This window comes from Eretmochelys imbricata, chromosome 8, assembly GCF_965152235.1.
Source record: "Eretmochelys imbricata isolate rEreImb1 chromosome 8, rEreImb1.hap1, whole genome shotgun sequence".
In the NCBI taxonomy this organism is placed as follows: domain Eukaryota; kingdom Metazoa; phylum Chordata; order Testudines; family Cheloniidae; genus Eretmochelys; species Eretmochelys imbricata.
The window spans coordinates 79,970,192-79,983,262 of NC_135579.1; the positions used below are offsets into that span (position 1 = coordinate 79,970,192).

General features: G+C 39.0%; 1 protein-coding gene across 2 annotated transcripts in view; it reads right to left on the reverse strand.

Moving 5' to 3' along the window:
* The window catches only part of PRKACB (protein kinase cAMP-activated catalytic subunit beta), a 121,649-nt gene that overhangs the window by 46,684 nt on the left and 61,894 nt on the right, over positions 1 to 13,071 (reverse strand). The window contains exon 1 of one of the 2 annotated variants that reach the window (XM_077823857.1): positions 12,141 to 12,416. The exons of the other annotated variant lie outside the window; for it this stretch is intronic. Coding sequence (XP_077679983.1) covers positions 12,141 to 12,327 — 187 coding nt within the window. The 5' untranslated portion in view covers positions 12,328 to 12,416. Of the gene's footprint in view, positions 1 to 12,140; positions 12,417 to 13,071 lie in introns of those variants that run through there. 2 annotated transcript variants of the gene reach the window in all.

Genomic DNA, 13,071 nt, shown 5'->3' on the forward strand with positions numbered 1-13,071 from the left:
GAGGAGTCAGGGAAAAACATGTACCAGATTCAACATCTAAGGAAATATCCTATGCCACCATCAGTGAGTACAGATTTATTTGTGGTTTTTCCCTATCAGATTACCAAAGGGAGATAGGCATTTATCCCAGAAAAATTCCAAGGAAGATGCCAGTTCTTGCATCTGCACCACTCTGGAGTCATCTCATTGTCTACACTCTTTTCAATGACAGAAATAGTAGATACTTCCTAGAGTCCCTCAGAACACCAAGATGAGCCAATATCCAACAGGAAGATATATAACTGACAAACAAATCCTTACGATTACCAACTCTACAGGTTCTGAGATGTACTCTACCACATGCTTTACTGCCCATGATATTGTCCTCTTAGTGATCCAGACTTCCTTAGCAAGTCAGCTAGATAGGGGATTACACTAAATACCTCCTTTTGGATAGCTCCTAACTACTAAGGTTAATCTTTGAAGATCTGAGGTATGATAGCCAAGTTCAAGTTGGGGAGAGAAGCAAGTGTAAATACTGGGTTTCCTGCAGAGAATTTCAGTATCTGATGACTGGGAACCCTGACACCTGTGTAATCTCCTTAGCTGACTGCTCCTAGCATGCACTTGAGAGTTCATCTTGAATCCTACAGCATATGTTTTGATTCAGCTATTTTATGTCCAATAGCAGATAGGTGCACCAAATTTGTCAAAACATGGCTTGTCTGGAACTGACCCCTTCACGGTAATGAAGTACTCAGCAACCTCCAGAAACAGCTATCCGAAAAGGGACACAAAACAAACAACTATCCTGGATGCACAAAGGACAATCAGGAATTCTATTAAATAACCTTGGTTTAATATTGAAATAACCATTTATCCAACATGATCAATGCCCAAGCTAGCTGTTAAATTTGGTATGTTTCTTCCCTGTAGGGGAGCATCTGAGAGAAGGAGAAGTTATCAGAATAAGCATTTGCCTAGTTTTGGGGGTTTTTATCTCAGTAAAGGTGCCAAATGACTGTCCAATCTTCCAAAAAGAATAGCTAGGAACATGAATTTAGAATGTTTTACAAGTTTTGAAATAGAAAAGTTATGCTTAGAACCCTACCAAATTCATGGTCATGAAAAACAAGTCACAGACCGTGAAATCTCGTCTCCTCCCATGAAATCTAGGCTTTTGTGTGCTTTTACCCTGTATTATACAGATTTCACAGATGAGACCAGTATTTTGCAAATTGGGGGGTCCTGACCTAAAAGGGAATTGCTGGGGGGGTTAAAAGGTTATTTTTTTGGGGGGGTCGCAGTATTTCCACCCTTATTTCTGTGCACTCTTCAGATTTGGGCAGCTGGAAAGTGACAGTGGCTGGCTGGGTGCCCAGCTCTGAAGGCAGTGCCCACCAGCAGCAGCGCAGAATAACAGTGGTGATACCGTATCATTCAGAACTGGGTGCCCAGAGCATGGAAGTTGCTGATTGAGGACCCAGCTCTGCAGGCAGCAGCACAGAAGTAAGGCTGGTAATACCATACCATGCCATCCTTACTTCTGCGCTGCTGGTGGCAGCAGCTCTGCCCTCAGAACTGGGCTCCCACCCAGCAGCTGCCACTCTCCAGCTGCCCAGCTCTGAAGGCAGCACTGCCACCAGCAGCAGTGCAGAAGTAAGGTGAGCAGTACTGCAACTCCCCCTACAATAACCTTGTGACCCCTGTCCCCCCATGACTCCTTTTTTGGATCCAGATCCTTACAATTACAACACCCTGAAATTTCAGATTTAAATAGCTGAAATCATGAAATTTACAATTTTTAAAATGCTATGGCAGTGAAATTGACCAAAATGGACTGTGAATTTGGTAGAGGCCTAAGTTATGCTGTTTCAACTATCCTACTCACTAAAAGTGACATTCACTTGATTTGGTCTTCACCAAGCACTGCTCTCTCTCCTCCAATCTCTGTTACTGCGTTCCCGCTGCCCATCATGCTGTCATTCAGCCTTCTTGTGATTTCTCATCTGCTCACAGCCCTCTCTTCTCTGCCTTCTCTTCCACTGATTTGGCTGTTGACTCTCTCCATACCTCATTCTTCTTCAGCCTTGACTCTTTGCCCCCTCTCCCACAGCAAGGTCCATCCTGCCACCCCTCAGCCCTGGTTCACCCCCAAAACCCATGTTTTTTGCTCCTCTTCTCATGCTGCAAAACGTGTCTGGTGAAAATCCATGACCAGACTGACTCCCTATACTACAAATTCATTCTTTCCTCCTTCTCTTCTTCTATCTTCTTAGCTAAAGAACTTTCTCTAACTTAACTGAAACCCATGTCCTCCATCTCAGCTGTCTTTACACCTTTCACTCACTCCTCAAACCCTCCCCACTGGTCTTCCAGCCTCTGCTTCTCTCCACACAGGATCTCACCAAGAGAAAACTGACAAAATACAATGTGACCTTGCCCCTCCCCTTGGCTCACCTTCTGTTTGATTAAAAAAGAGAAACAAAAGAAATAGTATTTTTCAATTCACTTCATACAAGAACTGTAGTGCAATCTTCTTATAGTGACAGTGAAATTTACAAATATACATTTCAGAGTAGCAGCGGTGTTAGTCTGTATCCATAAAAAGAAAAGGAGTACTTGTGGCACCTTAGAGACGAACAAATTTATTAGAGCATAAGCTTTTGTGAGCTACGGATGCATCTGATGAAGTGAGCTGTAGCTCACAAAAGCTTATGCTCTAATAAATTTGTTAGTCTCTAAGGTGCCATAAGTACTCCTTTTCTTTTTACAAACGTAGAATTTTTATTATATAACTGCACTCAGAAACAAAACAGTTTAAAACTTTAGTGCCTACAAGTCCACTCAGTCCCACTTCTTCTTCAGCCAATCACGAAGACAAACAAGTATGTTTACATTTACAGGAGATAATGCTGCATGCTTATTTACAATGTCACCTGAAAGTGAGAACAGGCATTCGCATGGCACTGTTGTAGTCAGTGTTGCAAGGTATTTATATGCCAGATATGCTAAACATTCGTTTGCCCCTTCATGCTTCGACTTACAGATTGCACTCTCTTTTCTTTATCTTTTTACAGTGCAAATATTTGTAATTAATAATAATAATATAAAGTGAGCACTGTACACCTTGTATTATGGGTTGTAATTGAAATCAATATATTTGAAAATGTAGAAAAACATCCAAAAATATTTATAATAAATTTAAATTGGTACTCTATTATTGTTTAACAGTGTGATAAAACTGCAATTAATCACAGTTTTTTAAATCTTGTGATTAATAATTGTTAATTTTTTTAATAGTTTGACAGCCGTACCTTAAACTCAAGCTAACTGCCTTGTGCGGGCATGGGTTGAAGCAAGAGCGCTGTCAGTGCTGGAACTAGTAATGGGAAGCGGAGCGACGTGGCCCCAACCCGCCAGCTCCCAGCTACGGCGCTCCGCTTCCCGCTGCAGGTGACTGCAGGACCTTTCCCAACCCCCCCGCAGCAACACGGCTGGGGCAGGGTCAAGGAAAGCGGAGCGAGTTGGGGCCACGTTGCTCCGCTTCCCGTCACAGGTGAGTGCGGGGGGCATCCTTTCCCCAACCTCCCCACACTCACCGGCGGCGGGAAGTGGAGTGCTGCGGCTTGGAGGTGGCGGAGTGGAGCGGGCTGGGGCCACGTTGCTCCGCTTCCCGCCGCTGCCAGTGAATGGCTTTCGGGGGTGTGGGGTGTAGATGGGGTCAGAGCAGTCAGGGGACAGGGGGGTTGGGGAGGGGGTGGAGTCCTCGGGGTTATTAGGGACGGGGGTCTCTGGAGAGGGCGGTCAGGGAACAAGGAACGGGGGGGGGGCAAAGCAAGTTCGATATAACACGGTCTCACCTATAACATGGTGAGATTTTTTTGTCTCCCGAGGACCGCGTTATATCAGGGTAGAGGTGTAGTTAAGTTCAAAACAGACTGCGAAAAGTTACGAACGGATCTCATAATACTGGGTGCCTGGGCAACCAAATGGGAGATGCAATTCAATGTTGATAAATGCAAAGTAATGCATACTGGAAAACATAATCCAACTATACATCCAAAACGGTGGGGTCTAAATTAGCTTTTTCCAAGATTTCTTTCTTATCACTGCAGATAGTTCTCTGAAAACATCCTCTCAATTTATGGTGGCAGTCAAAAAAGCTAGGAACCATAATGAAAGAGACAGATAATAAGACAGAAAATATTACACCACTACATTGATGGTATGCCCACACCTTGAATACTGCATGCCATCCTAGAAGCCCCATCTCAAAAAAGATATATGAGAATTTGAAAAAGTACAGAGAAGGACAACAAAAATTATTAGGGCTATGGAACAACTTCTGTATGAGGAAAAATTGAGACTTGGACTGTTCAGTTTGGTGAAGAGATGACTAAGGAGGGATATGAGAGAGATCTATAATCATAAATGGTGTGGAGAAAGTGAATAAGGAAGTGTTATTTACCCCTTCACATAACACAAGAACCAGGAGTCACTCAATTAAATTAATAATCAGCAGGTTTAAAACAGATAAAAAGGAAGTACTTCTTCACACAATGCACAGTCAACCTGTGGAACTCATTGCCAGAGGATGTTGTGAAAGCCAAACTATGAGTGGGTTCAAAAAAGAATTTGATAATTTCATGGAGGCTAAGTCCATCAACGGCTATTAACCAAGATAGTCATCTATGCAACCCCATGCTCTGGGTGTTTTAAGCCTTTGAGTGCCAAAAACTTGTAGTGGACAGCAGGATATGGATCACTCCACAATTGACCTGTTCTGTTTATTCCCTCTGAAGCATCAGGCATTGGCCATTGTTGGAAGATAGGATGCTGGACTAGATGGTCATTAGTCTGACCCAGTTTGGCCATTCTTATGTTAACTCAGCACAGGCAATTTCACATATATTTACCAGGACCACATGGTACTGATCAGACTCAGCAAGTATGTCTTCACATGTGCACATGCAGTGTTCTGAAATCTGGCCTTATGTTTCAATATTTTGTCTGTTGTAAAAAAAACTTTATGCCAATAGGGAGCTGGCAACAACGCATTTCATTTCAGGGAAGTTGCCCAGAAAACAAACAATGTTACAAAGAGTATTGTGACAAAGTTTCTGTTCTACCTTGGTGGGTCTTGCGCTCATTGGCGGATTTGCTTGCCTTAGAGCTTCACGGCAGCCCTCAGCTTGGCCGTTTTTCTGAACCCACAGTCCAGGTCGACTCCTCCTGTGTCTGACCAGGAGTTGGGAGGATTTGGGGGGAACCCAGGCCCGCCCTCTACTCCGGGTTCCAGCCCGGGGCCCTGTGGAATGCAGCTGTCTAGAGTGCCTCCTGGAACAGCTGTTGACGGCTACAACTCCCTGGGCTACTTCCCCATGGCCTCCTCCAAACACCTTCTTTATCCTCACCATAGGACCTTCCTGCTGGTGTTTGATAATGCTTGTACACCTCAGTCCTCCAACAGTCCGCGTTCTCACTCTCAGCTCCTAGTGCCTCTTGTTCCCAGCTCCTCACACATACACACACACACCACAAACTGAAGTGAGCTCCTTTTTAAAGCCCAGGTGCCCTGATTAGCCTGCCTTAATTGATTCTAGCAGCTTCTTGATTGGCTGCGGGTGTTCTAATCAGCTTGTCTTAATTGTCTCCAGAAGGTTCCTGATTGTTCTGGAACCTTCCCTGTTACCTTACTCAGGGAAAAGGGACCTACTTAGCCTGGGGCTAATATATCTGCCCTCTATTACTCTCCTGTAGCCATCTGGCCTGACCCGTCACAGTATCTAAACTAAGTTATATCTGTCAGGCATGCTGTAACTTCAGCTGTCTTTCCCATATCCTATGTCATCTACGTGGGATAAATCTCAGCAGTAATAGTACTCTGAATACAGTAGAACCTCAGAGTTATGAACATCAGAGTTATGAACCACACACCTCATTCGGAACCAGAAGTACGCAGTCAGGCAACAGCAGAGACAAAAAAAGAAAAAAAAAAAAAGGGAAATACAGTACAGTACTGTGTTAAATGTAAACTATTAAAAAATAAAGTGAAAGCAGCATTTTTTTCTGCATAGTAAAGTTTCAAAGCTGTATTACGTCATTGTTCAGTTGTAAACTTTTGAAAGAATAAGCAAAACATTTTGTTCAGAGTTACAAACATTTCAGAGTTATGAACAACCTTCATTCCCCAGGTGTTCATAACTCTTAGGTTCTACTGTAATCTCAATTTGTGGAGTAAATAAAATACTTTTTTTTGAAAAAAAGGTAAATTTAAAGAAAAAGCTCTAGTAAGAAATAGATTATTTAAAACTTTCTCCATTTTGTAAACAACTTTCAAAACAAATTATTTTTCAGAAATAAAATGGTGTGTATTTTTGGTTTATATATTTTGATTCAACTTTTACTGATATGTCAAAATGGAATAGACTGCTTCACAAATCTTTATCTCAATTTACATTTATATAAAGCAGTGGTTCCCAAACTTGTTCCGCCACTTGTGCAGGGAAAGCCCCTGGCAGGCCGGGCCGGTTTGTTTACCTGCCGCGTCTGCAGGTGTGGCCGCGGTTCACTGCTCCAGGCCAATGGGAGCTGCTGGAAGCGGCACGGCCAAGGGACATACTGGCTGCCGCTTCCAGCAGCTCCCATTGGCCTGGAGCAGCGAACCGCAGCGACTGGGAGCCGTGATCGACCGAACCTGCGGATGCGGCAGGTAAACAAACCGGCCCGGCCCGGCCCGCCAGGGGGCTTTCCCTGCACAAGTGGCAGAACAAGGTTGGGAACCACTGATATAAAGGATAATTAGCAATATTAGCAATCACCAGGTTTTTGGTAAACAAATATCTGCCTGATTAATTTACTAGATCTGTTGTAATTCTAAGTGCCAAATACCTTGATTTAAGTGAGACTCTCCTTCCCTCCATGAATGACCTCAACAATTCTGCTATCCCACCATTTAGACAGAATAAAAGCTAGAGCAGAACAAGTTTGTTCATGGAATTCAGTAGTAAAAGACTAAAAATGTCCAGAATTTGAAAATTATAACAACAAAAATTTTAGAAGGCTCTCCAGTTTGAAGTACTGCTTTGCATACATTCACATAAAATTATAACAGAACAACTTAATGAAGTATACCAAAGGAAATGATAAGATTTAAATAAAGTGATTTAATTCAGGATCACATTACAAATTCCTCATCTGAAATCTGATGCCTTCTATTTACTGATTTGGAATAAGATTATTTCTAATAAGAAACCTTTAGCAATATTAAAATTTAAAATATTAATTAAATCTCTGTTATGAAAAGCAAAAAAGATACATCCTCATGTTTGATACAAAACATAAACCTTTATGATTTGTCATTTTTTATTACTCATGCTGACTCAATTATGAAAAAAGCTTAATATATTAATTTATTTACTGTTGAATATGTGGGAAAGATTGAGGAACAGGGTAGATTTTTTCCATATCGTGAAGACAGTATTATTAAATAAAAACAGACTGTAGTGTCATAGGTAATAAAAAGACTTACCATTCATGTTGAAAAGCTAGCTTTCAGAAACATATTGCTCATAATATTAATCCAACATTTGAGGAAGTTATGTTTATCTCTAGAAATACAAGAACTGATCCAGTAAAAAAACAAACACACACACACACTCTCTAACACACTGTAATAGATAGCACACAAAAATCCAGAAATCTTGTCTTCCTTAAGAACTCCTTGAGATGTGAAACAACTATCAAATACAAAATACCAGGAGTAAACACCAGATCAATGTTCAGGATGTGGATGCTTAATCTTGCTCATTAAACTACTTATTTTCTACCCAGCATTACCTCTACATGTCTAAAGCAACTGAAAATGGCAGGGGGAAAAAGCATTAAAAAACAGGATGTTTTAAGATGTTCTCAATTCTATCAAGCACTGGTTGTTTCCATGGCAACCTTAGACCAGAATTATCTGTTGAGTTCTACCCAACCAGTAGTTACTCTAAAGCTTTAATCAATCTACACAATGTACACCTTCATATTTAAGATTTAACATTTCTCCCCACACAGTTACCATTTATCCTGCTGAAGCTCTATTGTGTTTTTTCAAAGGTTTACAAGACATTCTACGTTAATACATATAACTTCTTTTAAACATATTTAGTGTCATGCTGAATCAGCAACCTAAATTAAATTCTCCCCACTATTAATCACCCATACACTCACATTTTAATGAGAATTCCAGTACTCACCTATACTAAAACAATGTAATGTTAGTAACTCTTCTAATGAGTTATGTTATCAAGATTGCTAATGTCATCTCATTTTTCATATTTTGGGAAAATGGAAGGTAGTGTGAGTAATGGAGGTAGGTGATTTGGAGACTGGGATTTGCAGCATTAAGACATATCTTAACCACTCTTATTTCCACATTAAAAAAATAGAGTACTTGCTCAACTGATCATGTTAAATTTATCTGAAACTGAAATATAGAATTCTGAATACTAAAAAAATATTAATTTGGTCCTGAAGGTTTTACAACATTATAAATGTTGGCTAATGGCGAGTTTAAATTATTCAAACACATGTGCACTCTGTCAATTTTTCCCCATAAAATTAAAGCTGTGCACTATGAAGAATCAAATTTCCTCTCACAAGAATCTAAAAATGACACAAAATAATCTCATACACCTTCTGAGGATGCAAAGACACTTTTAGAAACATTTTACCTATTTTACAGATTGAGAAACTGAAACACAGAGAGGACAAATGATTTGCTCAAGGTCAAACACTGAGTCGGTGGCAGAGCCAGGAAGAGAACCCAGGGTTCAGAATATATACCCTATTACCTTACTCATACCACTAAACCACAAGCCTAGATAACTAATGGCACTAAAAAACCACAAAGAAGCAACTTCCTCTTTAAGTGCAGTAGTTGCATCAGAAAGTGCTTTACAAAAGAGGTACAACAAAGAAACAGAGCATTCAGGACATTCCATTATAGCAGAGGGTGTTATATTAACTAAATGTACTTTTAAATTGATGCCACTTCAGTACTTAATATATTTAGAAGGGTTCTCTTGTTCATGTTTCTTTCTAGAATTATAGAGTATATTTGCTTGGGAGAGTTCAGGAACATATTACCAGGATTGCAGCATTTGATGTCACCTAAACAGTTAATAAGAACTCTACAAGTGCAGAGACACAGATAGGAGGACATTTACGAACATTTTAAAATCCCTTTATCAAAAAATTACGGTATGCAGCTTATTTAGATAAGTGCTTATCAATAAACTTAAATTTTATGCTACATTATTCCAGAAGGTGAAGGAAAGCTATTATGCAGCCATATATGATCAAGACTACTCCTCTTCTACTTTCTGTTGTACTCTGTGAAAGCACAAAGAAAGAGTCAAATATTTTTAGTATTTTCTTCTCAATAGGAAAAGCAAGACAATTTCCCACTCGGGGTAGACAAGCATTCTGTCTACACCACAGCATTCACTGTTCCTATCACCCTTAAAGCCATGATAGTAGTGAATTAAGAGTCCTAAATTTACCATATAGACACAAACCCATGTATGACTGGGCTTTATTCTTTGTCTACAAATGGTCTAAACCGAGAGCAAAGATTTAGAGTTAATATCTGCACATTTCAACTTAAAATGAGACACATATATCCATGACTGCTCGGCTATTAGTTCACAAACTTTGCTGATACAAAAATGCTACAACCAACATGCATAATTATCGCTTAAAATAGTACTTTAAGAACAAGCACTGGTTCACTATGTATATCATCAACAGACATGACATTCCATTTCCTCTTCAAACAAGTCATGCAATCAAGCTTGCCCTAAAATAGAGAGAAAGAGGCTTGTATGCAAACAGGCCCCAGTTTGTGAAGACAGTAGGTCAATACCGTTTTTTCATTTTATTAAACAAATGAATAAATGACAGTGCTGTGGTATTTTTCAAGTAGTGTTCTCAACATTATAATCATTTACTGGAAGCTTGAAATAGTGTCTGATGAAATGTATTCTCTCCCTCTTGTGAATATACACTAGCATGGAGTGGTACAGACATGTTTAGGGATCCTAGGGCTCAGTGGTTCATTAGGTTTGGTAGTTTCTATTCAGAGTTTCTCTCCCTCAAAACTCATTCTTCTATCAACAGGATTTCATATTAAGTTATTTTTAGAGTATCTGACTGTGCCACGTACATTAATGAATTAAGCCTCACAACACAGGCGAGAGGAAAAGGAGTACTTGTGGCACCTTAGAGACTAACAAATTTGTTTGAGCATAAGCTTTCGTGAGCTACAGCTCAATATGCTCAAATAAATTTGTTAGTCTTTAAGGTGCCACAAGTACTCCTTTTCTTTTTGCGAATACAGACTAACACGGCTGCTACTCTGAACACAGGCAAGTTAAGTGACTTGCTACGGTTCCCACAGAGAGCTTATGGCACAACCAAGAATGGAATCCCTATCTCCCAATTCCCATTCTTGTGCCTTTATGACAAAGCTAGCCCTCCATCTCAAAGTGTCAGACGTTTGGCCCATCCAAAACATGTGGATCTCAGGGAGAGAATAGAATCAAGGACCATCAATATCAAGGTCCTATGCTTCCATTCTGCCTTCCTTGATCCACAGCAGCATGGTTCTGACAGAGCAATACTGAGAGGGCCTACCCCAATGACTGTGGAACAACAGTGAATTCCATATCACAGAGAAGAAACCTGTTAAGTTACCTGTAAAGAAAAAAAAATTAGTTTGTGCGCCTTTTTTTACTTTTTATGTATAAAGATGAGCTGAAAAGTTTTAGGTATCTGAGGTCATGCCACTTCTCTCCACCCTCACAACTCCAATCCTCTTGCCTGCCTCCCCACAAAACTAGTATGTCTCTCCCCACCTGAGCTGGGAGATCTTGATTTAATTTATCTTCACTAAGGGCATTAACAACTTTCTGGTTTCCATATTTATCTTCCATTTTCCATCTTTTGAGATTAGGGCCATTCCTAATCATATACACTCAAATTCAAATTCACAGTAGGCACATGTGTTAACTTGGCCTTTTCCCCATGATAATACAATACTGTGACATGAGCACATTTTGCTAAGGCCTATTACTTTCAGTAGTAAAAATTGCTTGTGGTATTCTAACCCATTGCTGTATCCAAATTCATGTACGAAATTAATACAAGTTATACTTAAAAAACAAATTTAAGATAATACATAATTTACTAAATAATAAGTTGTTCTAAAAATAGGAAATGGAGATAGCGTGATACTTGACTTAGACTGTGAAAGACCTGGTACCTCTCAACTCCACTCACCAAAACATATGGTTGCAAAAGGTATGGATACAAATTCCTAAATAAACTGTTTGTTTTAAAGTGGAGTATGTACAGAGCAGTGATGACTATTTTGATCTCAATAACTTTATTAATGGTTGCCTAGAATTATGAACTGTATATTTTGTGTGATTTAGAAAATAACGGGGGGAAAGGATGCACCTGCTTGAGCCATATTTCTGATCAAGCATGTTTTATGCAATACAAATAAGTTTACCCCTTTCTCTCCCACAAATTAAGAATATTATAAAATCAAAATTATGGATAACTAATGTTATAAATCAAAATTATTACACTGAATTAATTTGAAATAGTAAACCATAAAAGTCTGCTCTAGTTTTAATGTTCAAACTCTCACCATAAAATGGATTTTGAAATATCCATTAAAAATAAAAGGACACTATAAATATTAAATAAAAGCCATGTAATTAAGGATCTAATCAGCATAACATAATAGCCAACCTTCCAAAGTTTACGACAAGGAAAACCAATAATTTAAAAACAAGTAAACTAACTATTATTGCTAAAACTAGCAAATTTAGATCTGAAATACTGGGAAGAAAAGTTCACAAAAATACATAAATTAAGTTAACATTTGCCTAACAAAAAGGAAAGCAAACTCACAAGTGAAACTCTGTTACCAGACACCAAGTCCTTGTGGAAGAGTATCAGATTTCCACCTGCATGTTCTTTAAACCAATACTTTGTATTATACTACAAAAAGGCTGATAGAATATACTCTTGTCTATTTACAATATAAAGTCTTTTAATTAACACACAAACTGAATCTTGAGTACCTACAGAACACTTACTTGATCTGTCCCACAGGGCAGCAAGTTCGGAGAAATGATGGCTCTCATTTTCCAGAGCCACTTTCTGTTCTTGTAAAGCACCCTTAGAGTGCCTATGAAAAAGTCTGTTAGCAAACCCTTCAAGTCTCTGCAAAGCTGTGGATGTCCCTGTGCACTGGTTACAAGGTAACTCCCGCTGTGCAGCCATCTACATACATTGATAATTTACTTTAAAAAAAACAAAAACAAAAATCTAAAAAGGAGCTAAAACAACTTACACAGAAGCTAAGAGCTATGCTTGTGTCACACTTCCTGAATGCAGTGTTTTCTAACCACTACTGCTGTTCTACTTCCTGTTAATATAAAACAGCACATTATGGTGTTTTTCTTAGCAAAACTCTTTTGTATCAGCTAAAGATGGTGATTAGAAGAGCTGTAATATTTGTCTTAAACTCTCAGTTTAACAACTTTTTTCATATAAAAACACATAACAAGTTAATGAAAATATACAACAGCATGTGATATAAAGTGGAGGAAAGAATCAGAAGCCAGATAAAATTAAAATAATAGTTGCCATAAACATACATAAACTAAAGGAATTACTGGAAAAAGGCAAATGACTAGTTCTACACATCCTTCCCTCAAGACAGTTTTAGTACTACTGTAATTACATTATAACATTATAGGTAGTTAATTAAATTATGGTGTCCCTACATTTTCTACAACAGTATAATTTTCTAAGCGAGGAGGTTAACTTGTTAAAACAAATGATGGTTTATACTAAACAAAAATGAACAAAGTCACCACTTTTTTCCTTTTACATTTAGGAAACCAGAATGGAGTAAGATACAGAATAGTTCTTGTGTACGTAAGAACAAGAAGCCAGATTCTGCCAACCATACTCATGCTGAGTTTTACCTTGCCCCAAATCTCTATCAACAAGTCAATGGGG